The following is a 26,200-nucleotide window of genomic DNA, read 5'->3' on the forward strand; positions in this document are numbered from 1 at the left end:
AAGGCTCGGAGAGTTCGCAAATTGTTCCTCGATGGCATCTAACTGGTGTCCCACAAGGCTCCTGCCTGTCGCCACTGCTTTTTAATTTGTACATTTGCCCTCTCTTGGACCTCTTAAACAAACGTGTTGTTCAGTATACCAACTACGCAGACGACACACAGGGGGTCATACAGCTTAGTGGTCAGTACAGAAATGATGTTGAGGCCATCAATAACATCTACAAAGCCATCCAGGATTGGATGGCTTGTAACTCTCTAGCCTTAAACAACAATAAAACCGAACTAATGATAGTATCCTCCAAGAACACCCAGAGCAAACTAGATACTGATTACTCCAACTTCCTTATTGCAGGCAACATCATCACAGTCCAGAGGAAGGTAAAAACTCTGGGAGTTGTCTTAGACGACGAATTATCCATGAAGCCCCATGTCTCTTACATCAGGTCTAGCTGCGGACTGATCAATAAACAAATCAATTACATCCGTCCATTTCTAACAGTCGAAAACTGTGCTCTTCTGTGCACGGCGTTGATAAACTCCAGACTGGACTATTGCAATAGCTTATTGTCTGGTACTACTGCTGCAAATATCCAATCCTTACAAGTGGCCCAGAACAATGCCGTGCGGACCATCTTCACTCAATCTCGTCGCTCCCATATCTCCATCTTCGGTAAGAAGCTTCATTGGCTATCAGTCAAACATCGCATTACACATAAAATGCTCACTACGACACATAAATGCCTCTCTTTCAGCAGTCCCATCTACTTGTCTGAACGCATTAACATCAAGAGCAATGGAAGAAATCTTCGTTCATCCTCTGCCACAGCGCTTGCTTGCCCCAGATTTAAGACCGCAAAATTTGGAGCCACCACGCTTGACATTCAGGGCCCTCTACTTTGGAATGCTCTGCTGGCAGGGCAACGACAAATCAAAAACGACTTCCTATTTAAAAAAGCCATAAAAACCTACCTTTTTAACATGGAGTAATCCTTATGACCCCTTTCTGATCCTGCTTGCTCTCTCTTGTTGTCCTGTCTATGTCTCTGTTTTTTGTGCGCCCTGAGGCCTATGTGCATGCGGCGCATTATAAGAATTAAAATAAATACATAAATAAATGGTGTTGAGTGGGGCTTTGTGATCGACCATCACAAGTATAGTAGGCAGGTCAAACAGAGCCAGGAGGCATAGTACGCGCTGTCCATGATGAGGAGTACCTCATCGATGATCTGAATGGTGGTGGTCTTGGTGCCTCATTTTGGTCAAAAGCTGTTACTGGTATTCTTGAAGTAGGTGGTGTTGTGCTATCTTTTCATGTAATTTGACCATGACAGCCTTCTTGATGATCTTGCCAATGAAGACTGAATGGGTGATGGGGCGCTAGTTTGCTAGGCTGTCTGGATTGAGTTTGGGCATCTTTAGTAGAAGTACAATATGGGCAGTTTGAGTGATTTATAAGTTGTGGCCACAGCTCCATGCATGTGATTTACAGTGGCTAAGAGAAATTGTGGATGCAGCATAATGTTCCTTATTTACGGTGACCATTACTGGCATAGATGGAATGTGATTGCAGGCTCATGCAAGTGATTTACAGTGACAGTTACTGGCATGGATTATTTGTTGCGTTAGGCTATAGTGACCTTTACTGATTTAGATAAGCTGTGGCGTCCGGCTCATGCAAGTGATTTTCCGTAACCATTACTGGCATAGATAGGTTGTGACCACATCTTAATCCAATAGATTTACAGTAGCCATTACTGGCATAGATGGATTGTATCTGCAGGTTCATGCAAGTGATTTACAGGGACCATCACTGGCATACATAGAATATGGCTGCAGCCTCATGAAAATAATATAATGTGATTTTGTGTGCTGTTAATGACATGGCATTTACTGTATTTTTTACTGCTAACCTGGAGAACCAATTGTAAATTATATGGCTTTTTAACAAAGTTTTCACAAAAACAGTACTTTCATAATGCACCATTTAAACACATTTTGAAACTTTTTGCAGGTGGGAGAACCCCATTGAACCCCCCCCCCCATGCTGAATTATTTTTGAACTTGCTTCCTATGCTCAGTCACTTGCGTTAATTTGGAGTAGTTGGGCCCTTTCCACTGAAAATATTCTCCAAATGTGACGGGCTGTGAATCATGACATTTACTGGATATTCTTTGTTACCCTAAAGAACCAATTGCAAATTGTAAGGTTTTTTACCCAATTTTCCTAAAAATAATTGTATTCCTAATGCACCATCCCAATGCATATTTGGGCCCCTCCACTGAGAATAGTCACCACCCTTGCATTCATAATGTAGAATCCTGGTGTCAGTTCAGGAGCCATGCACCCCACTCCTCCCCTCTCTAACTCCCTGGCACCACAAGCTTCCTCTGCCATTGATATCTCCCTTATAACCTAACCTAACCAAAACAGGTTGTTTTTGTTCTTTGAGATATTGTCATAGACTACCAAATTGTGTGTGCAAGCTGTGGATTTTAGGGGCATTTGGAAAATGTGCTATTACCTTGCATTTGTGAATGAATTAATGGTATTGGTGGGGCCTGAAAGTGTGAAACGTCGAAAGCCTGTTTAAAATGTAAAAGCAACCTTTGGGCTGTTTCCCCAGTCGTTTAGAACAGTGAGTTTAATAGGCATGTTTTTTGCCAGTCTAGCTTGGCGATTAGAGAAGGAAAATAACATTCAGATCCATACAATGGCTATCAATACTATTGTATTGATACTAAAGAACTTAAGAGGAATACTGTAATCCTTGGTTTGTTCTGGCCTTAAGCCGGGCTTGGTGGCACTTAAGAGGACATGTTGCTTTCTGTCGCAGGCAGAAAATACTTGTGTTCTACTGGGTATGTTCCTTTACACTTTATCAGACAGTAGGAATGCTTCATCTGTGCACATGAAAGGCTTCAGTGAGGTGCCATTGGTGTGTCAGCAGAATCCATGTTTACCATTATGTGTATTGAATACCGTTCTGCATTGTTCATGTCAAAAAATGATTTGGCATCCAGTTGGCTGTTAATGCCTTTGATAATTTATTCTAGGTGAAACACAAGCTGCAGCGCACACAAGGTTTTTGGTGATGACCAAGTGAAATCCCACTGATTAGAATGACAAGTTCATCGCTTGGCTGTGTTTTGTATTGGGGTCTTTTCTTCTTTTGTATTGGCGATCTGCAAACCAGAATGCGCCGAGTTATCTTGTCTCCAAAATTTAAGCTAATGTTAAAATCTAATTTTCCTGAGCCATGGCCTTTACTCTGTGTGGGTTACCTGTCCCTGTTTTTTTCCCTCACATCAAAGATCAATACTGCAGTTAACCCTTTTGGTGTAGATGTCATGCATTGATCAATATCCGTCCTCAATGTGTGCATGTTTCCTTCTCATCAGCCCATCGGCATGTAATGTGAAACACCAGTAACTCTTCCTGGTCATGCAAAACATTCATCATTGACGACAGGAAACACTTTTGAGGGACGTGAGAAAAGAAAAGAATGGAGGATCTGACCTACAATTCCTCCTCTGTATTCCCATATTTCTGTACTAATTACTGGGTTTTTCTGGCATTGATTTTTTCCCCTTTGTAAATATGTCAAGATAATTCCAGACACTCTGGAAGCAGAGAACTGGCAGCTGAATCTATAGTTGGATGGATGTATGGTCATTGTCTGTAATACAAATTAATATAGATCCTCAAAATATATAATTCAAGAATATGTATTTCTATCTATCCCTTAATGCTATCTGCATAATGCTGAACATGAATTAGTTCATAGGATGCTGTTGTCAAATAGAATTTTGATATCAATCTTTAAAAGGTTTTACAACAAAGAGACAATTGCAAAGCCCAGGTCACTTTTATTAGATAATAGTAGTGAGGAGGTGTCTATCACTACGTCATCTAAACCCTTGCTCCTGTTAAATGCCCATACAGATGAATTTCTTGTACATAGTGTTGGTCGTTTCTCCTTTACTGTATTACTATTAAAATATTGCTAATAGGAATGTTCATCTTAAAATTGTTCATGTTCTGGCACCTTCCCATGGCCATATTGAGGCTACCAAATATTGCTTAAGTCGATAGCAGAAAATTAGATAAATTAGAACTATTTGGTTACTAGAACATCAGACATCTATTATGTCTTGGTGATACACACAATCACATCAATAGCCATGCTGACAAGAACACAAACAGACATTTTAAGATGTCTTAAGTAGTGATTCTGTCTAAAATAAGACTGGTGCAAATGTTGAGCTGTTGTTTCCTAGCACTATCATCTCAGTGTCTGTTTGTGTGGATGCCAGGGTTGTCCAACTCTGGGCCTCGAGGGCCGGAATCCTGACAGGGTTTTAGGATACATACATTTAGAATCATTGTATGCAAATGTATCTCATGAATATTAAGGAGGGGTATCCTGAAACCCCGGCATGAATCTGGCCCTCGAGGCCTGGAGTTGGTCAACCCAATGCTAATGGAAGACTTACAAGTACAGAGGTGCAAACAGAAAAAGGAAATGGAGAGGGAGAGGCAACCTGCAGGAGCCACTGCTACTGCATCCGTTATAAACTCCCCCCACTCCCCATATCATAGGCTCTTTTCCTACATGCCACAAACACAACTTTGGGAAATTGCCCCTCCAGTTTTAAATTACTGTTTTTTTTAAAAAAATCTTGTTATGTCATCCTCTTAGTCCACAGCATTTAAGGAATTTCGATAGACAGATGTCAGTGCCTTGTTGACATCAGTTTTGCTTTCTTGCCTTGGTGCGATTCAAGCCACTGACACTTGTAGCTCGTTTCAGGCCCTGCATCTATGATTTGTATGGGAGAAAATCATTAAGATGTTCACCACACTCCATGATACTAAGGGCAGGAGGAGCTGTTCCTGGTTCATGTGGCACAGATGTCAGTCCCTGCTGCAGTGAATCTGGAGTCTGGAGCCGGCCATAAAGAAGATGGAGCAAGCTGTTGCAAAGAAGGTAGACTGCAAGGTTGGCAAGCTCCAGCATTTTTCGGCTGTTTTCCTCTTGTAATCCTAATAGGTAGGACAACCGTGAGCCATCACAAGACTCCCAAGAGTTTCAAATGATCGCTATCCTCGAAGATCCAACTTAACATTGACCCCATGCTCTTTCCTCTTTAATTACTGGCCATGGGTCTGCAAAATTCAGAAGGGCAGACACATCCCCTGAGTTGGGCTTTCCAGACATGTATGCTGGCTCTTAGGATGAGACTTTACCCTTCTACTGCTTGACGCTTAGCTGGTTTACTTGGTTTTAATGCCTAGCTTCCTGGAGAGCACAGAAGTTTGCCCCCATCCTGGAGTTGCATTGTAAGTTGGAGTGAACTCACTTCAGTGGGCTTTTGCAGGAACATGCCCACCCTCTAAGGGAGGAAATCTCTTCTAGGCTCTTGTGTGCAAGAAGGTTGCATAGAAGCACAGACCTGAACGTGGAGGGTGGGGAACGTTATCTTTTTGACTACACACCCTACTCCCCAGACATCCTGGGGGCAAAAGCATTCTTGCATTCTCTGCTTTCCTGTAAGCCTAAGAGTTCCCGTACCTGCCTTTGTGAGGATGGTGTTCATCTCATGGAAGATAATACTTCATGTACGCTCGCCCGTTATTTCCATACTTAAGGGATGGGATACATTAGGATTACTGAATATCAGAAACCTCTATTGGCAGTAGTGTCTGATTGTAGGGAAGCTGCCAAACAGATCCTAAAATCAGCATCGCAATTGGTGCTGTCATGGTGATCAAGAGACATACCTGGATGTGTACATCTATATTTTCTGTGGATAAGCAAATAAAACCCTCAGTGATGTGCCAGGGAGGTTTATTTGCGCCAAAGCAGACAAGTTGTTGTAGAAGCGTAAGCCTCCTAGTCATATAGCTAAGTCTTTGGGTTCACCTATTCCTGCTCCTCAATCTCGCCATTAGAGACCATGTTCATGCACTCTACAATCTTTCAACAGGTTAGTAAGCAGGTTAGTAAGCAGCAACTTAAGCGGCCTTAGGGGCAGGACATCAGCCTGTGGTCACTTGGTCACTTCTCTTTACGGGCCACCTTATCTTCAGGGCCACCTATCACAATATACCTTTAATTAGAATGACATTGTGAAGGTAGAATACAGCAGTTTATAGTTTCATCCAGGTACTACCTTCTAAATCCTTCACCCGCCCACTCCTATCTCCCTTGTTCATAGAATCATAGCTGGTTTGAAAAATGTAAAGCACCTTTAACATTTTGCCATTCTTGTTCTTGAAAAGTACTAGTTTTAGACTTCCTTGTGGCGAGTAAGGGTGGTCTGTATCCTATCCTAGGTCTTCCTATATTGGAAAAGTTCAAAGTGATGACTTTGTCCCAAATTCTCCACGCTCCTTTGGAAGAAGGCCGGGTAATGTCCTTGAACCACTGGAATATGGATTTCCGCTTCCCCTTGCGTGTGAACTACAGGGGTACCTGCAATTTGGAGGCAGGGTTAATTACTAGCTCACCTGTCAGCCTAGCAATAAGCACAGTGAGTCTGTGTGAAGGTCCTTATGTTGGTGGCTTCCCATCTAATGAGGGTGAGCTTACATACCTGTCCCTACTTTGACAAACAGCCTCAATATTGCAAGAGCCACCATAGGTGCAAAATTGGACTCCTGTAATGTCCTCCTTCTAGGTACTTCATCCAAAAACATTAATAGACTACAAATAACTCAAAACAACGCCCTCAGAGCTGCTCTCAGCATCCCCAAGAGAGAGCATAGTTATCAGGCTAGACAAGACACCCACTGGCTCCCTATTACAGAACGAATTCTGTTCAAGGCTCTCACAATCACTCACAAATGTCTATCACAATCAGCGCCCCCTTATCTTACTGAACGAATACACCAAGCACCCACCCTCAGACCCAAACGTGACCTATACTCACATCAACTCACAATCCCTGCCTTTAACAGAGTCAAAGCAGGAGGTTCCAGTTTTGAAGTGCTAGCACCAAAATCATGGAACGCACTTCCACTTGGACTTAGGAAAGAAACTTCTCTCATGGCCTTCAGAAAGGCCCTGAAGACCATTCGTTTTAAGTAGACCATACCTTCTCCGCTGTTTTGCCCTGAAACCATACTACTGTACTGTATAACATGTATTGTAACCAACATGTACTTAACACGTAAACTGCATGTATGTAACAACAGACACATTGTATGTTAACCCAGTAACTAAAAGACTTGCTCCCATGTAACCAGCACCTAAGTGAATATTCTTGTAACAGCGCCGCAATGCCTGAGGGCTGTTGTACGCTTGATAAATGGAAATAAATTAAGAAATAAATAAAATGTAGCTGATTAAGTACAACTCATTAGTGTTGGGTTCTCACCATCTGAAGATCCCATGCAAGTTGCTTCATTCCTTTTATTTCAAACCAGACTTCAAGAAGTCCAATCTATGCTGACCCAGACCCACTTTATTTAGGTGGCATTCGATTCTCTGACTAGGAAGGGTTGTCCACCTCCATGAATGGTTTTTGGTATGTTTGTAATGATGTGATGATTGAGTCAGGGCTCTGTTTCTTCCGAAGCTAGGCCTGTGCTCTATAAATACCCTAATAATAATAATAATCACCTTTCAGGCAGCATATTTGTTCCAGCCAAATGCTGTAGGATTCAAACTTCCCCGGCCAACTGGGTCTCGCATCCTCATCTTTCTTGATGCCAGAGATGAGGCTGCAGTTGTGGTACCTGCTTTGGGCTGTAAGGTCTTTGTGGTCTCAGTTTTACAGGGACTCAACAACTGGCTAGCAGTATCAGTCTTTGCATCAGGCTCTGCTCTATAAGGCCTCTGTCTAATCTGTGCTATGAAGAGCTGTTTGTCAGCTAAGGAATACAGTTGACGTTTGTTATGCCCCACCCCCCCACCTCCCCATGGTTGAGGAGTTCCATATAAATGGTCATTTTTGGATAATCACGAGAAGATTACCACATTAACTTCGGAGAGAAAATGTTATGGTGGATGCCCTCAACAATCATGTAGCAGCGGTCCAGGAATCGGACCAGCATCAGGAGGTGGTAGGCATTGTTGCAATATGAGTACATCTGTAGGCTGCTCTGTTCATCTCCAGTCAAAACTACTACTGTACCCCATTCTTATCGGAACGTCTCTTCGATGTTATGTATGCCTTCCCTCTGGTTCCTCCAGTAAGTCTCATCCTGCCATGGTCGAAAGGCATGGAGCAACCACAATGCTTGTGCCACCGGGTTAGACAAGAACGGCATAATATTCTGAGCTCCAAGACTTGTAGGTATGTCCTTTATGGTGACACCCTTTAAGGCGACAGACTGAGGTATCACAATTAGGTCTCTGAATCCTGCATGCCTTCAACAATGGAAATGTATATGGAAAATATAGTACAGCTGGTTCCTTTCTAAGGGCTCCTACCCATTATTGCCCTTCCATTGTTTTTGAGTTGTTGCTGTTGTTGGCCTTAATACAAGCACTGTTAATGGCTATTTATATACTATATATATCTTCCAGCCGGTCCTATGGTACAGCGAGTAGAGCGCTCGCTTTGACATCTGTGGAGATCCTGCTGACGCAGGTTCGAATCACGGCAGGGCCAAACTCAGCCTTTCATCCTTCCATCCTTCCGAGGTCGATAAATGAGCTCCACACACTGGGCCTCATTACGACCTTGGCGGAGGACCATGGCGCTATTAGCACCATGGTCCATGCCGCTAAGTTCCCAACTCCGCCATGGTGGATGGCGGACTTACCGCCCCATTCCGACCTTGGCGGGGCGGTAAGTCCCCAATCCCCATTTACCCTTCCCCATTCCCATTTTTGCCCCATAGGGCATAATGGGAGTGGGGAAGGCGTTAAATACGCCACCGTAAATTACGGTGGCGTAATTAACTCCATGGTCCCTTAGCGCCATGGATTTTAACACCTGCTAAAAGCAGGTGTTAAATCCGCCATGGCGCTAAGGGACCTCGTACTCAGGCGGTAAGGGTCGGCGCTGTTTACGCTGCCGTAAACCCCTTACCGCCTGGGTCGTAATGAGGCCCACTGTGGGTAATAAACAGAGCTCAGATACCTGAAGGTTCGTAGCGCTACATAAATGCTAAATTATTATTATTATTATTATTATATTGTTGTTCTAGACTGTTCAAGTCACAGTGTCAAAAGCCTTTATTAGTTACATTTTGTGACCTGGACCTGGTCTACTGCAAAACAAAAAGGTGATGGCTGGAAGGTTTTGAATCACTCGTAACATCTGGCATTGCTCAGGGTAGCTTTGTGCCATCTTTTCTCAGCCTACCATGTCATCGCAGTAGGAGAAAGACCATATATAAATCAGGCTTGGTTCCACCCCAAAAGAGGGACAGTCTAACCTGAACTGTTAGTTCACATCCTTTATGCCCAAAACCACAGCAACACAGACATGCTTCAGGCTTGTTGGCCATCGTCGATGATGTGTATCTTGGGTTTCCAGGCACCATTCCTACTCGATATTACTTCAGCGAAACAAAAGGGTGATGGCTGGAAGGTTTTGAATGAAACATAATCTCTGGCATTGCCTTGGGCCACCCAACAGATCATTGATATTCAGTCTGCCATGTCATTACAGAAAGGGAAAGACAACATGCGCAGGAGGCTTGGCCCCACCCCAAATGGGCCAGTCCAGCCCGGCCCACCCGGGTCACTTCCCTTATGCGGGAAACCAAAAGCAACACTGGTCTTGACATGTCTGATGGGGTCTCCTTGGAGCATAGACCTTCTCGTTCTCTGAGGAGACTCCTGACTACGAAGACCATCTTCTTCAATGCTATCACTTCAACATTCTGTGTGAGTGAACTTCAAGCACTTTTGGTGAGCCCGTCTTTCTTGACCTTCTCTAAAGGGAAGTAACTCTGACACTGTGGTGTATCCAGTCGGAAACCGTATCAAGGGCTGCTGATAGCTGATGTCTAGAGCTGATCTGTACATGTAGACATTGCAACCGATCATAGATATGTGGAGGGAATGTGAAACAATCTTAAAAAGGTCACCGAAAGTATGATACTATGCATGTACTAGTATCAAGAACGGGAACATGTGGCCAAAAGATATTCAAGAGGCAGAGGTCCAAGGAGACAGAGGACAGATTTGTTACATCACGATTAAACAGGATAGAATGTGAATGTTCTCTTTCAGCGAAGAATACGAAATTCAGAAATATTGCAAGTTGCCAAATTTAAAAAAGCCCTGAAGTGAGTGCTGTGATCTGATGCAGGTGTGTCACACTGAGAGTTCCACCTTTTAAAATGCTTCCATATTAGGCTATCTGTTGTAGTGACATTCAAAAAAGCAACAGGAAGATGCAGAGAGGCAGGCGCCAGATTAGCAGCTGAAGAAACTCTCTGCCAGAAATCCTGGGGACACAGGCTATTGGGAGACAAAATTGAAAACAGCTGTATCTTGAAAGAATAAAGGGAATGCAGCCTTCAGGAAAGACGAGGATTTGGACGATGTAGAAAAACATAGTACCCAGCGGGCACTGGAAACACCCATAAAAGGGCTAGAGCTCAGTTGGCATGCAAACTCATTGCTCAGAGTGCTAAATGAGATGCAAATGAGAAACATAATCTGATCTAGACATTAGTGACTGTGTATGGAAATAGCTGTTGCTGTGCGAGTCTCAGATTATGCATGTATGATGTTTTCCTGCATTCCGATTTCATGAAGCCTGGTTCCCCGAACCCAGTTTCGGCGCTGCAGGGAAACATCATTCACTCTAAGCGCCCCCTTCCCTGGCCTCTCCCAATGCGAGGGACAACCCCCAACCCCCTTTGTCTCCCCTGCCCTACTTCCCCATGCCCTGTTATGTGTTCTGCGGGGGACACCTCTGCCACCCTCAAACTCCTGATCCCCTGTTCCCCACTCATAGACATTCATACACACACTCCTACCCCTCCTCAAAGCCTCTCCTTACCTCACCGTCAGCGCTACCATGTCCTGATGAAGCCCCAATTCCTGTATGCACAGTAAGCACATGTTTTGTTCCCCGAAAGGCCTCTGTTCGGGGAAAGCGACCTCTCAGGACATTTTTTCGAGGCAACTGTGCCATACCCAGATTATGGTTTTACCATCCTGAAACTATGGGCAGAAGAACAAAACAAAGCCTACGGGTTAGTACCAGAAAGCATAGAGTTATTAAAATACAATTCTAGCTACTGTATGGGAAATGTGTGGTTTAGGCTGCTAGAACAACACTCCATGTATGAGAGTACCTATGAATGAGGGAACTGAAACACATGCACAGATCTCAGAATTACAGTATCTCTACAGTTAAAAAGGTGCCATGCTAGCGAATGCTACCCTGATTGGAAGATCCATCATTAAAATTGTGGTGAACATTTATTGGTCAAAGGATAGTGAATGTTATGGCAGACGTTGTAGAAGATGTGGTAAATAACAGCAGAGTGACGCATTGTTTTCAAGATCTATGCGTGTAGACATAAAACATTGAACAAGTGAAACCCTGAACTCCATCATTAACATTAAGCATGAGCTGTAAAAACCCAACACTATTTAAGAATTGTTTCTTATTGATGGTATCCTTACACAAAATGGCGACCTATGGAACAAGTTCAGCTGTGTGGGTGGATAATGACCTGAATTCATCGATAAATGTTCAACATGAATTTAGAATATACCTCGTTTGGGCCTTTTGCTAAAAGCTGAAAAGCCCTTCCGAGACCTTTGCATGCAGAGAGTAAGGGATACTAGCACTTTGGCAACTATGTATAAGGTGGACGATAATATTCTACAAATGTACACCCTGGGTTGTTTCCAAGAGTCTAATTAGGAGAGACAGGGTACTCCCAGGGACATGGCTTTAAGTCTGAATTGGTTCTGAAAAAATGGAAACAGTTAATGTAAAAGAAAATGGCCTTTGATAGTGTTAGACTTTCACGAACATTCCTATACCTCTTATACTGTGTATGAATCACCAAGTTGAATAGATCTCTGTGGTAGGAATGCATATGGTTCGCAGGGCGGCCCTTCGATGCATTCAATCAGTTCAGCGCCTCTCTCAATCTTCTTCCAGTGCATCCCTAGAGCAGCTGAACATAGTTTCAAGTACGTCATTAAACGCATGACTGCTTTTTCCTCATGAGTAGCAGGTCTCTAGATATTGGTAGGGTGCTAACATTTCCAGGGACACGTGTCTTTGGTTCTCTTTCCCCAACTCCCTGGGCCACGTCCCCTAGGCAATTCCACCGCTTGCAAATATGTATCTTAGGGTGCAAGGACCTCGCTGCACTAGAAGTGGCCTCTCACTTATTCAAGTTTCATTTATTAATGCTTAAACCACGATGAGTTTCTTTCAGCGTTTAATATGTTTTTAACATTGTTCTAGGAGAGATTACAAAGTCTTTCCATTGTATGGTACTTCCTGAAGAAATGGGGTAATCGGGTGGGAGGATGTGCAAGGGAAAGAACGCATCCTATTACTTTTGGAATGTTCTACACATTAATGTAAACATTGGGCAGGAAGAACCTATTGTAAATATGACCCGCATGGACAGGATCCAGATTGTATACTTTCTGAAGATTTGTGCATTTCTGCGGAAAGGGTCCATTAGCATTTCTGCTAAACACAAATTCTTCTTTTGCTCCCAAGCAGGTATCCTCCAGGTGTTGTAAGTGTGGCTCCACCGGGCATCCCCTCCGCAGAAGGAATAGTTCCCAGCGCCATGTCTTTATCACACGGCCTCCCTGCGGTGGTCCACCCTCCACACGCTCCATCCCCCGGCCAAACTGTCAAACCAGATGCTGACAGAGATCACCCGAGCGACCAATTGTAGCCCAAGAATCAAATCAAAAATAACCCAGCATTCCCAGCATTGGAGATTTCAACTTCGGAGATTACGTGGAAAAAAGCAAAATCTGGATTTTGAATAGAGGCAAAACCATGAACTTTTACAACAAGACCATAATTGTTTTAGAAACTGGTCCAAATATACAGTATAAAAGGAAAAGGTGTGCGAGATGAAAAGAAGAATCGGAAGCTATGTTCCTCCGTATAAATTGTAGTTTGTCCCTGTCCAGTGGACTGGTTCGCTGTTTCTGTGTCCTATGGGTTCTTTGTTAAGCAAGAGAAGTTAGTAGTTAATTATATCATGGATGTACTTGTCTGTGTACAGTTTTTAGAACATTAAAAATGGTTTGTTTGCTTAGCTGTCAACAGAACGTAAGGGAGGTATTCAGCAAACCAGTTTTGAAATGAAATGAAAAACCCTTTTCTTTTATATGTTGTTACATGCCCAAAAGCAAGTCAGTTGGCAGATTTCTCAGGACAATGACGTGTTTCCCATTTTTCTTTCTACGCCACACAGTGCTTTGTTTTTTCTACCTGCTTGTCTTATTTTTTTAGAATAATTTAGTTACAAGAAAAAATCAGTCCCTCCTCATTTTTTGGCATGTATCCCCTTTATTTCTAAACCAACAACACATTACGAAGAGATTGCGAGGGGGGATGTGAAAGGTTTGCTACATCAACAAGCATTGTGCTCTTCTGTCACCAGTTGAAGTGTATTTTATTGGTGATATCCGGGAAAAAAAGGCACGAGGCTACTGAAAAAGTAGCAGTGTTTCATTGCCTACATTGACTCCCTCCTGGTAATGTAGTAGGCTAGCAATATTTTGGTTCAAATCATGTTTGTGACTTTAACCATTTGTATGAATTATTTTAAAGAAATAAAAATCCCTGACAAACATGCCATGTGTCATTTTCTTCCCTTTATCACTTCCCTTCTTAGTGTGCAGTATGAGCAGCGTGAATGGGTTGTGATGGGCACTCCCATCACCGATCTGTGTACATTAGCTGGGTCTTCAACTTGCTGCCTGTTTATTTTCTATTATTACACTGAAATGTAATGGCAGGTACTATACTTGGTTCTATTTGGCATTAATTAGTTGCTGGAACATTTATTATTGTTACTTTTTTCACCTATGTGCATTAATGTGTTGATTAGCATGTGCCTGCTCAGGTAAGGCAGCTTATTCCTTCCCCTGTGTTCTTTGTGTGTCATGATTCACATAGAATTCCTTTCGCTCCTGTTCTGTGTTTCAGTAAGACGCTTGTTATTTTGCATGTTTTACTAACCCTGACACTTCTTGCTACGTTCCCTTTACCAAAACGTAACCGTGCATCAAGTTAATGCAGACATTGAATCCGAGCATTTTCTATTCAGCAACATCGCACAGAATAACGTATATGGTGCATCCGTTTGCTCGTGATGGAACTGAGCCATAGAACTAAAATGGGCATTTTTCTGATCCTGTAAACGGTGCCTTCCGGAGTGTCTATTATCTGCATATGGGCTTTGAAGCAGAAGTCAGTGCCATAGATGGCTTAACTGGAGGCCTCTCAGAAAATAGTGTTCCTATATTGTACGTTGTCTTCTGTTCTTTAATATGTTCATACAGGCTCCATCTAATGTTTGATTTCACCAGTCTGCGTATGTCTACACCAAAGTTGGCAAGGTAATCGAGGCGTACAATCCAGTGACTTCGGAATCTCAGAGTAATTGGTACAGTGACCCTCCTGCCCTATTCTACAAGAAATACCAGGCACAGAAGTACACAACGCAAAATGTTTGTTTTTTATACTGCTTACTCAGTGTCCAGGGTAGGCGAGAGACCTCCTGTTTCATGGTTTCTTGCAGGTGGTCTCGCAGAAATGTTCCTATTATTTTGTTTTGTTAAATATTTCAATACATATTGTAAAAACAGCCAATCTGTTCTATTTCACTCATATGAGAACATGCCGAGCAATGTGAACCTTGTTTATTTAGTCGCCTAAGTATATATAGGCACTCGAGGCATCTGGAGGTGTTCATGGGGTCTTGAGCAGCTGGTGGAACTAAAATAGCAGAGCATGTCCCTGCTTTTAGACCTTGCAGGATGTCACATTTGTACACCACTTATCTGGGGACAGAATTCAACTCCTGAAGTATTCCTATCGTTGTGTTGTTTTTCTTTTCTGTTTTGCGTTACTAATTCTCAAAGAGCATGACTTCCATCTGAATAAAACAATGAATGATGTGGGTGCACAGCTTTGCACTCAACCAAGGAGGTTATGCCATCTTTGATAATCGTCATCTATATGTGTGAGGCCCAAAGCCTCTTGTTATTTTCTCTCCTCACCTCACTGTATCGCCATTTGGGGAAAAGCAAAAGGACACTCCTTGGTAAGACATGACCGATTGCTTGTCAAATATAAAGCAGTAATAGGTTTTTTACCAGAATAGGCCACAGCAAAATTAGCAAAGCCAGGAGCCTTTTGTCACAAGCAATTTACCAAGCCTGTGCCAGGGTGATGGTAGGTTCAAGTTAAAAACATAGCCTGTTCTGCACTAAAACATTATGTAGCATTTCGTAGGATACAATAATATGGACCTCAAAGCAAGCGTTTCAGCTGTCTCTGCTGCTTCTTCGATAAAGGATGCCATGACACATTTCTCCTTGAAAAACCGCACTTAAACAAGTAGTTATTGTACCTATTGCCAACTGGCGAGTTAAACAGCCTCCTTTGTATAATCTGTAACTTGAACAGTGTGTTCTATACAAAACTCATAATGCACCTAACAATCAAACAATGCAATCGGCCTGGTGTCAGATACCATAAACTGTTGGCAATATGAGATCAGGCGTCATAGTCTAGTCGCAATAATTGCCCATTGTGGATACAACAAGTGCCAACTAGCATGACTGGCTTAATTTGTAAAAGTCTGTGTGGTGAAATTGAACACCACATTGAATCCTCCATTCGAAAATGGCTGCCCTGCCTTTATGTTGGCTGCAAAGTAAAAATAACAGAACTAAAGTCTCTCGTAAGAAGGCTGTCCTTGAGTTCATGTCCAATGGCAGGCTGTGCAGAAAGGCAGCTGATGTTGCTACATAGTTAAAGTTTTCCAGTTGGTAAAGTGCATGGGAGTATTCACAATGCTGATGAAGGTGGCCATTTTGGAATTTCCGCTCTCTTTGGCAAAGAATAACCTTAATCTCGGCACAGCTCGGGCTAGTTTAATGCCCGTATTCAAAAGAATACCTCGATGAGTTCCCTAATTTGTTATTCGGACTGTGGTGCACTTTAAGAAAGACATTGTAAAATCCTATCCTTGACACATAATTTCATATTTTGTCTTGGGACCCTTTATTTCTGGTCTCACTCCATTTGAACCTATGCATTCTTGAGCCACAGGCACCTGCGCAAACCCTTTTTTCCTATTTTTCCAAGGAGAAGATGGCTCTATTGGGGCTTTTCTAAAATGATCTCTGAGTTTCACCACTTAAAGATGACTCATCTGATGTTATTCCCTCATCCACAACCATCTGAATAGCTTGCCCTGAAGCTGGTGTTCAGCTTCTATGTCTACAGGTTCTTGGTGTACTGGTTTTGACCACCTTTTTGTTGTGTTTGCTGGTCCTCACAATGGCCCCATTCCAGACAATTTCTAGATGGAATATCATGTCTATAAATAGCCGTTAGTTGCTGGCGCATAAGGGGAGCCCTGTAGATATTGGCGGACGTCTGTCAAGCGAGCATAGCATCTGTTATTACTACAAACCGGTGTGGGCACGTTAAATATTAAGGTCATCAGGTTTAGAAAAGTTGAATTGGCTGTTTCATGTGCCGAAATAAAAGTTGTTTTATTACCTTCGACTGCATTCTTGATAATTGTACACAGGCACAAATAATGTAGATGTTGTGTTAGACTATTATGTGACTGCTCAAAATGTCTTGTTTGTTCTGAATGGCACAATAATGCTCTAAAATGTTTGATTTGCTGATGATTGAGTCCACATATCACAAACCACATGTGTGTGTGATTTCCATTGTTGGGGCTGACTAATGGGGCCGTGGTTACCCCTGCTACCACTCTTTCTGTGATTTAGCCTCTGGTGGTAGTATGCAGTGGATTCCCCCTGGAAGGGTCTGTCAAACGCCCTCCCCTCTTAAAAGATGTTCATGTTTCTTTCCCCACCCTAGGCTTGCATTCTGGGGAAGGGGACACTTGAGAACCTCTAGTGCCCCTTATGTTTGGGGTTGAGATGTGCCACCACTTAGCTTCACCCACCCTAAAAGGTTCCTTTGGTAACCTTAGCAGAGGGGAGATATGCAGCCAGTAAGGCCTCCTCTGCGAAGCAAATATCCACTTCAAATGGCCCCTTAGAAATCTTGAGTCACAAATATCCTTAAGGTTTTAGGGAACATTGAAAAACATGAGAAGATAAATAGATAAATAGGATTGTTTAAAAACTGACAGCTTGCAGGGTGTGGACATGATGGTGGACTGAACGGTTGTGCAAGTTCCCCACTCTCCACCCTTGGCCACTATCTGGCTGGTGCAAGGATTTCCCTACCCCAGGAACAGGAGGGCTGAAGGACGAGTAGCTCCCGGCTTTTAGGGCAACCAAGAAAGCAAAGAAACAAGGAGGAAGACATGCCCAGGTAAAGCGACCAGCGTCTTCCACAAGGGTCACTGAATTTTGGATTGCCAGTTAAGCTTCCGGGCAGAAACAAGAACAGCAGAGAGATGGTGATGAGAAGTGCATTATCGAAGGAGGACTTTGAGAGGGCTCTAATGGATGTGGTTAAAGGCAGACCTGATGGCAACAGTCAAAGAGATGGCTTATATACAGGAAGAGTTTTCGCAGCCATTGGAACTAACAAATAACAAAAGGAAAGTTTGGGTCTTGGAATTAATGAAAAGAAAAATGCACGTGACTGATCTCAAGCAGCAGCTCCCTGAGATGGTTCAACAAGCACTGAATATGAAAGAAAAGATTAAGCTGTTGAAGGAAAACATGGAGTACTTGCAAAATAGATCTTAGAGAGATAAAATACGGATTCAAGTGCCTAAAGGGGGATCGGTGGGGTCAGACATAGCCTCGTGCATACAAAATCTGTTTGAGGCATTACTAAGACCAGATGGCAGCAGAACAATCACGATAGACCAATCTCGCAGGGTATGGAAATAGAGATAGACCGTGGGATGTAGTGATTAAGTTACAAAACTACAAAGACAATGAGACATCCTTACAGAGGCCACAAAACTAAAAAGGGTTTGGCACATATAACCCTGATGAAAAGAATACTGCCAAAACCGATTTAGGAGAAACTAAACCGCAGAACGCTCCCTGCTTGACTGGAAGATGCTGAATGAACAATGACCACACTGGAAGAAGACCTTTTTTACAGTTAATGTAGAGCAATTGAGAGCCACAATGCAGTGCCTTGGCATGGGGCACATGAAGGACTCAAAATTCATAATCGCAGCATCAAATGGCAAAAAAATTGTAGAGAGGGGCAGGGGCCTACCATGAACCTACGATACTATCACTATGCAGAGTAAATTGATGTCATGAATGTTATGCATTTACATGAAAAAGCATGAATCTAAGTTGTTTTTTGTGGATTTATGCACCGTTTGGTGGTGCTGGGAGAGGGGGCCATAAATCGCCATCTAACAATTGTTTTAGTGGGAAAATCAAGGATGGCAGCAGGAGACATAATACTAGACAGCAGCTTAAGCAAGATACTTTGTATCAAAGTTAAAAAGGAAGGAAATATGTTCCAACTATGTACATGGAATGTTAGGGGGCTGAATTCTCCAGCAAAGAGGGTACAGGACATTAGTGGGCTCTAAAGGTGGGGCGCGGATTTGGTGCATCCCAGAGGAACCCACCTGGTTAAAGCTGTTCTATCCATAGGCTCAAATGTAAGGAATACCCGACACAATATCTTGTCACTTTAGACATTAAAAGGGCAGAGGTAGAAAACCATGCCTTTCAAGTTTAAAAGAGATGCACACGGCCGGTTTGTAACGGTGACAGGAGAACGCTGCAAACAAAAGTACACTATAGTAAGCATGTATGTGTCTAACCAGGGCCGAGACATGCTTTTGAAAATGGTCATACAGAGGTTTGTGGAGGGACAAATATTAGTTGGAAGTGACTTCCGTGTAGTAATACATCTGAAATTGGATAGGTCGAACCAGAACATAGCGAATAACTATTGAGCCATGACTAAAGTTAAAAAAAGATAAGATGCCTCCATTTGTCAACCAACTCCATGTCCAATATCTTAACTCAAAAGACTAGTTGTAGTGTCACAGATGGTACAATAACCACTCGAAGCCTCTGTGGTGGTTCACAGATTTGTTTTGAACATTTGAAGGACCCTAGGGCCCTCTTTCTCCCTCACGTCCTGTAATGGACTTTCTCCCCTGCCAATATGTCCTTAACACCAGATAGTAGTACTGAATGTTGACCCCTACTGTCTAATTGCTGTCTTATGTTGAAGATGGTAAACTAAAATAACTTTCTAACTGTCCTTACTCTATCAAGTTGTTAGTGAGCTACAGGGATGGGGAATCGTTCTTTTCAAACACTGTGTGCTTCAGGCTTCTCCTGCCCAGTCTCCCTTCTTTACGCTCTTCTCTTGCTCTGTCTCACTCCTCCCACCACTACTCAGTCCCTTCGATGTTTCACTCCTCCTGCCATTACCTCCACCCTTTGATGCTACCTCTCCTCCCACTCCTCTCTGCTGCTACTCTACTCTTCCCACTACCACCCTCCTCCCACTACTACCCTCCTCCTCCTGCTGCTACTCTCCTCCTGCCACTACACAAACACTCTCCTTTCTCATTTCAGTAACACTCCTTACACTACTGACTCTCCGATACCACACAAACACGTATACTTAAAGCAATGTGTTTATTCTGTTTTACAAACAGAATAAACTTCAGAGTGACACGTTCCACCATAAATAACTCCTCCTCCCCTGACCCTCCCCTCTGTTCCAACTCAGATGCTCCTATAGACCCATTATGATCCACCTCACTGAGGGTGTTGCAGCAGTAATCATCAATTCCTCTGAGACTTTAATAGAAAACTCCGCAACGGTTAAAGTTGGTACTAATGTCTATAAATGTATTCTTTCACGGGGGCAGATCGTCCAGAGATATGTGTGTACCCACTGCAGCTCCAAAGCATTCAAGTCCTCACTCGTTCCCTGTTCAAGTATGACTGCCTTTTCTGCTGTTACCTACTTCTAGAAAATCTTGGGACGGTTGACCTAGCAGAGGTCCTTCAGGGTCCTTCCACGAGCTGGCCATATGATGCCTCGCTAATACCTACAGGAAGGCCGCTATTTTGTCTGTGTGTCTCCTCTTTTTAGCCACGGAAGCACTCCCAAAAGGATAATCCGAGGTGTGAGTTCCAACTGCCTCCCCAGTAGATTGTGGATTGTACTGGCCATGGCTAGCATTCTATTACTGGGCATTCCCAGGACATGTGCCTGAAGTCAGCTGACTCCCCCTTACATATAGGTCCCAAGTGTGTAATAGCTTTTGTCATCATGTGTAATGTCTACAGTGTTTTGTAGACACAATATGCTATATTTAATTTAATTAGTTTAAAGCGTGAATTCCTTGATTTTGAACTAATTCTTGAGCATATTTTGGACCATGCTTTCTCTTCTATGAGCTAACCCATGTCCCGTTCCCATTTTTCTTTAACTTTTATGAGGGGTAGTTTCTAGCTATCCACTAATGCTACATATAGCCTCGTGATTGTGTGTTGTTCCGTTCCTATGGTTAAGAGAGTTTGAAGGAATCGGGTGATCAGTGGTTTGTCTGGTACGGAGTCCCATTTGTTTGCTAGGGTCTTAGTCAATCGTGCGAAATTCAAAAATTGTCCTTGGGCATCTGAAATGTTTGCGCCCATTCCGCGATGGGCCGAAAGTCCCCTGTCGTGCAAAACCCCATATGTGCGCATCTGTTTGCTCCTATGTCTCTGGTAATTCTTGCTATCTTGGGATCCACTCTTATGGGCATGTCAGGGCTGTATCCTTACCCCAGCTTCAAATTGCAACATGCTTGTTTCCATACATGCTGGACAACCATTGTGATACAGGTTGTCTGAAACCTTCCTGTGTCTCCCAAGAGTTTTTCCAAACCGGTATAATACTGGAGGGGCTTACCCAGTAAGCGCCTATATGTACCATCATCCACACTGCCCCATCTAGCCGTATGCTGTGACTAAGGCTAAATAATAAAACTCAAAATCAGGGAGGATGAGGCCACTATCTGTGTGTCACCTCTGAAGCGTCTTCAGGGATACCGTGTTCTGACCCCCCCGGCCTATAAGAATTCTAAAATGTTACTATCCAGTGTCTTGAAAAAGGGGGGCCTAATCCGGTATGGTATGTTAGTGAACAGATTTAATAGTCTGGGCAGGATGACCATTTTACAAACCATGATTTTCCCCATAAGGGACAGAGGCAGCTTCTCCCAAAACTTGACCCGGTCCTCTATGCCTCATAGCGCCCTGCCCATGTTGTACTGGAATGTCTCTGCCACATCATGATGCAAATGTATACTCGGATACCAAAAGGAATCGATTACCCACCATATGCCCACTTCTGATAGGTCCCATTGCAGTTTTCCCTTACGCATACCTAATGGAAATACTTCCGATTTTCCCATGTTGATTCGAAATCCTGACAATCTGCCTATTGGGTCCATCATATCAAGCATGTAAGGTATATGTAGTCTTGGATTGCGGACATAGAGAAGAGCATCATCCGCATATAAAGATATAACATGGGGTTGTTCATCTACTGTGATTCCCACATCCTGAAATTGATCCCTGAAAATATTCGCCTGGATTCTAGTGTTAAGGCAATAAGGATGGAAGACAGGGGACATCCCTGCCATGTACCCCTTTCCAGCTGCCGTCTAGGTGAAACCTCCCATTTCCTCATGTTCATGCCTAGCCCAAATCTTATTAGTACTTAAAACGCCAACTCCACTTCACTGTGTCAAAGGCTTTGACAGCATATAATGACATTACAGCCAGTTCCTCCTCCATTTTTCCTATTCTTTTAATGACGTGTTTGAGGCACCGAAGATTCATTGCTGTGTTTCTCCCTCCCACGAAACCACACTGATCATGATGAACTAGATTCAGAGTTTGTCTCACTGATTTACTGATCTATTGGCTAACACCTTTCCCAATATGTTTCTGTCTATATTCAACAGGGAGATGACTCGCATCTTTGTCGTTCTTTCCTGGGCTTTAGCATCACCACTATTTTTGCCTCTCTCATGGATTCCAGTAGGATAGCTTTCTGGAAAGCCGTATTGTAAAGCATTTTGGGTACCAGGAAATCAGCATTAATTGTGTAAAATTCTGTTTGGAGACCATCCCCACACAGTGATTTCCCTGTCCCCAAAGAGTCAATTGCTGCCCTCATCTCCCCTTCCGCCACTGGGCCTTCCATCTCCTCTGAGGCTTTTGCTGTCAGCTTTGTCAGGCAAGTTTGTTCCAATACCTCTATCAAGTCCTTCATATCAGGTTGACCCCTACTTTTATATAGATCAACATAGTAGTACACTATTGTGTCGTAGCACGTCCAGCCCCCCCCCCTGCATCTGGGTGGGTAATTGTTAGTGTTGGGCCACCTTGTCTACTTCCCCACGATAGTGTATTCCCTAAGCAGGAGGCTTCCCTATAATTAGTAAACTGGCCTCTGCTTACCAGGAGAAAATATATACATGAATGAGTGTTGTGAGGGTGGGAATAAAAAGAGTACTCTTTATCGTGGGCAGTTGAAATCTAACCCCATATCATCTACCTATATGCGTACCCTCCCAGCAGCTGCACCACCTCTGGAAAGAATGTATCATTGTTGACATTGGGGGCATAAGTGTTTATTATGTTTATCTCCCTCCCATCTAGGGTTCCCAATAGACATTTTCTTCCTTCTTTGTGCTGAATAACTTTGGAAATGTGTATAGGGTCCATCTGGCTATCCATGTCAGAACACTTCTGGAATAAGTTGAGAAATGCGTTCCATACTCTACTCCAGCCCAGCTTGTTTTTACTTTTTCGAGTTCTGCCCTCTATAAATGCATCTCCTGTAGGAAGGCTCTTTGTACTGTAAGGAACTCATGGTGGCAACTGTAAAGACAGACACAAGTGATCACAGTTCAGTGGTGTTTATTTAACTGGATGCAGGTTGGAAAAACACCTAATCTAAACCTAAATCTAAGGTGGGAGCAAGCGTCTACCATCAAATGAAAAATAAGACAGCCCTAGTGGCGTTGTCATATGAAAAAGGGCCTATACTAAGAAGCCTATTGCCAAACCTTACAACTAATACAAAAAGGGTGTGGGATAGTTTTCAAAAAAAGAAGAAGGGTTCACAAATCATATGTTAGGGTATGGTAGCCTGGGTCTTCCTTCCCCACGTTTTGAGCACAGGGTAAGGTGGGATCTTGGAGCACAGCACAGTCTCAAGCTCTCCCAGCAAGAGATGACAGTTCTGTTTCAGCTTATCAGGAGCCTCGATGGCCAAGTCTCTTTAACCTTCAAAAAGTCTCTTGCCTTCGAGGGTCAGTAAAATAACAAACAAACTCAAAGTTGCTTTTCAGGTATTCTTTGGGTGATGGATTCATCCATGGGTCCCCCTCTACCGGGCACTGACCCTTCAACAATCGTTTTCCACAAATCAAATATACAGTCCCCTTCCAGTGGGTTTTGGGTGATGACTTTCACTCCGGGATCCCCCTCTTCTGGGCTCAAATCCCTAGAACATTCTTTCATTATAAGGGACTTTGGTGGCTCTGTCTCCTGGTTCTGAGGGCCTGATAGGTTTAAAAAAATGACTAACAAACACAAAGTTCTGTTTCTTTTTATCGTAGCCTTTTTATTGAACTATTGTTTGAACATTAAATTCATCAGACATCAATACAAGTGGTAGCGCAGTCAATCTCAAGATTATAAAACATCAAGACAGTCCACTGTATGTTACAATTCATCGTTTATAAGGAGATCAACTTCATAGCTTCTTCGCAGGTACAACAACAATTAAATTTCAATTCAACATCAACCTTTCATTTTAATACCTTTGCCATTCATCATGTCTATAAAGTTTGCAGGTATCCTCTGGGGGTAGGATGGATTGCTGAATCGCTATTAATTATCCAAATCAAAGAACGCACGGAGGAACAAAACCATTAAAAACTTTTAAAAAAAATCTCACCAAAGTTTCAACCAGTTCTTCACAAGGTCCCATAGGGGGCTGACTCTTTAATTACCAGATGTTCATTTAGTGGGCACTTTCCTTGTTCCACAAGCGTGTCAGGGTTGACAGAGATACTTAATCATTCTCGGCGGAAAGAACATGTGCTCTTTTTCTGCAACGTGGTCTAGGAAGGGGCCCCATATGTTCGTTCTAGGAGGCGGTAACAACTTGTTACTCTCTGTGAACGTTGACCGTCCGCAGCTGTCAGTTCCAGGCCTGACGGTGGCCTAGTGGCAGCTTTTTTAATAATCGGGTTGGTGACCCAATGCCGTAATTGTATGTATCAAAACCTCTCGATCTCAGGGAGATTAAACTTTTCTTTGCATTGGGCATATGTCAGTGGGATTTGGTCATTATTTAGTTCATGCAGTCTCAGGAGTCCTTCTCTCGACCAGTGTCGATAAGAGTTAGCCTGAAGCCCAGGGGTAAAGGCCGGATTTTGCATAATTGGGGTGAAGGGTCCCAATCCTGGGGCGATTCCTCTTAATGTATACTGTCTGTCCCAACATTGGAGCGGTGCTTTTGTGGTTGGGAGGAGAGGTTTCTGGGAGGTTCGCATTTCAGGTGGGAGGAAGGGAAGATGAATGAGAGGGGCCTCTGAGAACAGTTGCTCGATGTCCTGCCACTTAGGGGGATCAGAGGGGTTGATCCAGCTCAGGATGGGGGCAATTTGGGTTGCTCGATAATATCTTAGTATAGAAGGGAGTCCGAGACCACCCATCTGTTTGCTTCGAGTAAGGATCTTGCGCTGAATTCTGGGCGTTTTCCGCTGCCAAATGAAACGGCCTTACTCGGTCTGCAGGCTTATTAAATCTCGCTCTGGGATGAGCAGTGGGAGTGCCTGTAGCGTGTAAAGAAGTTTCGGGAGCAAAGTCATTTTGACTGCGGTTATGCGCCCTAACCACGATATCTCTTGAAGGGACCATTTCTGCAAGGATTCTTTAGCTTCTTTTAGTAAAGAGGGAATGTTAGTCTTACATAGGCCTGAGTAGGTTGGTGTCAGGTGCACCCCCAGGTAGGTGATTTTAGAGCTTTCCCATCTGAGGGAATAAGTGCTTTGAAGGGCATTTAGCACTTGTTGCGGTTCAGATAAGTTCAGGCCTATCGATTTAGTCATATTTATCCTGAATCCCGATATTACCTCAAATTGGTCAAGCAGATCCATAAGCAGGGGGACTGAGGTTTGGGCATCTCTTAGGAAACAGAGCACATCATCTGCATAGAGTGCGACTTTGTGACCTTGGTCTTCCACCTCAAATCCCTGAATGTCGGGGCGGATACGGATGTGTTGTGCCAGGGGTTTCATAGCTAGTGCAAATACTAGAGGTGATAGGGGACACCCTTGTCTGGTTCCCCTATTGAGGGGTATCTGGGGTGTCCACCGGGAGTTGATTCGTACTCGAGTAGAGGGGATCCGGAAGTTTGATAAAATCAATTTAATAAAATGAGGGCCGAATCCAAAGCCTTCCAGGACCAACTGCAAGTATTGCCATGACATGCTATTGAATGCTCTATGGGCATCAAGGGACAGCAGGGATAAAGCGCTCGGGATTGATGGGGACAGGGCTATCAGATCATTCGCTCTACGGATGTAGTCATGGGCAGAACGACCTTGGATAAAACCGGTTTGGTCCCTGTCTATTAGTGTGGGCAAAATCTCTCCCAGTCGCCGCGCTATAATCTTACTGTATAGCTTGGCATCCGTATTGAACAAGGCTATGGGCCGATAGGATGAGCATTCTGCAGGGTCCTTCCTTGGCTTCAGAATTAAAGTTGTGTTAGATTCTGCCATAGATTGTGTGACAGTTCCGGTTTACCAGCATTCGTTAAATAACCTCGTGTGATGTGGCGTGAGATCCTTACAGAAGATTTTGTAAAACTTGTTTGTGAAGCCATCTGGGCCCGGAGCCTTGCCAATAGGAATGATTTTGTGGCTGACTCTACTTCTTCAGAGGATATTGGGTCTTCTAAGGGTTCCTGAAGGGTGTGCGGGAGTTGTGGTAAGGTTGCTGTATTTATAAACCTCTTGGTGGATTGTAAATCTCCTCTATGAGGGG

At 43.4% G+C, this 26,200-nt stretch overlaps 1 protein-coding gene across 6 annotated transcripts in view; it reads left to right on the plus strand.

Annotated features, from left to right (window-relative positions):
• Positions 1 to 26,200, plus strand: part of CTBP1 (C-terminal binding protein 1) — a 1,060,098-nt gene that overhangs the window by 756,742 nt on the left and 277,156 nt on the right. For 4 of the 6 annotated variants that reach the window (XM_069632161.1, XM_069632166.1, XM_069632162.1 and 1 more), the window contains exon 9: positions 12,669 to 13,761. The exons of the other annotated variants lie outside the window; for them this stretch is intronic. In XM_069632161.1, coding sequence (XP_069488262.1) covers positions 12,669 to 12,849 — 181 coding nt within the window. In that variant the 3' untranslated portion in view covers positions 12,850 to 13,761. Of the gene's footprint in view, positions 1 to 12,668; positions 13,762 to 26,200 lie in introns of those variants that run through there. 6 annotated transcript variants of the gene reach the window in all.

The sequence above is a fragment of the Ambystoma mexicanum genome, chromosome 6q (assembly GCF_040938575.1).
Source record: "Ambystoma mexicanum isolate Mex_15411 chromosome 6q, UKY_AmexF1_1, whole genome shotgun sequence".
In the NCBI taxonomy this organism is placed as follows: domain Eukaryota; kingdom Metazoa; phylum Chordata; class Amphibia; order Caudata; family Ambystomatidae; genus Ambystoma; species Ambystoma mexicanum.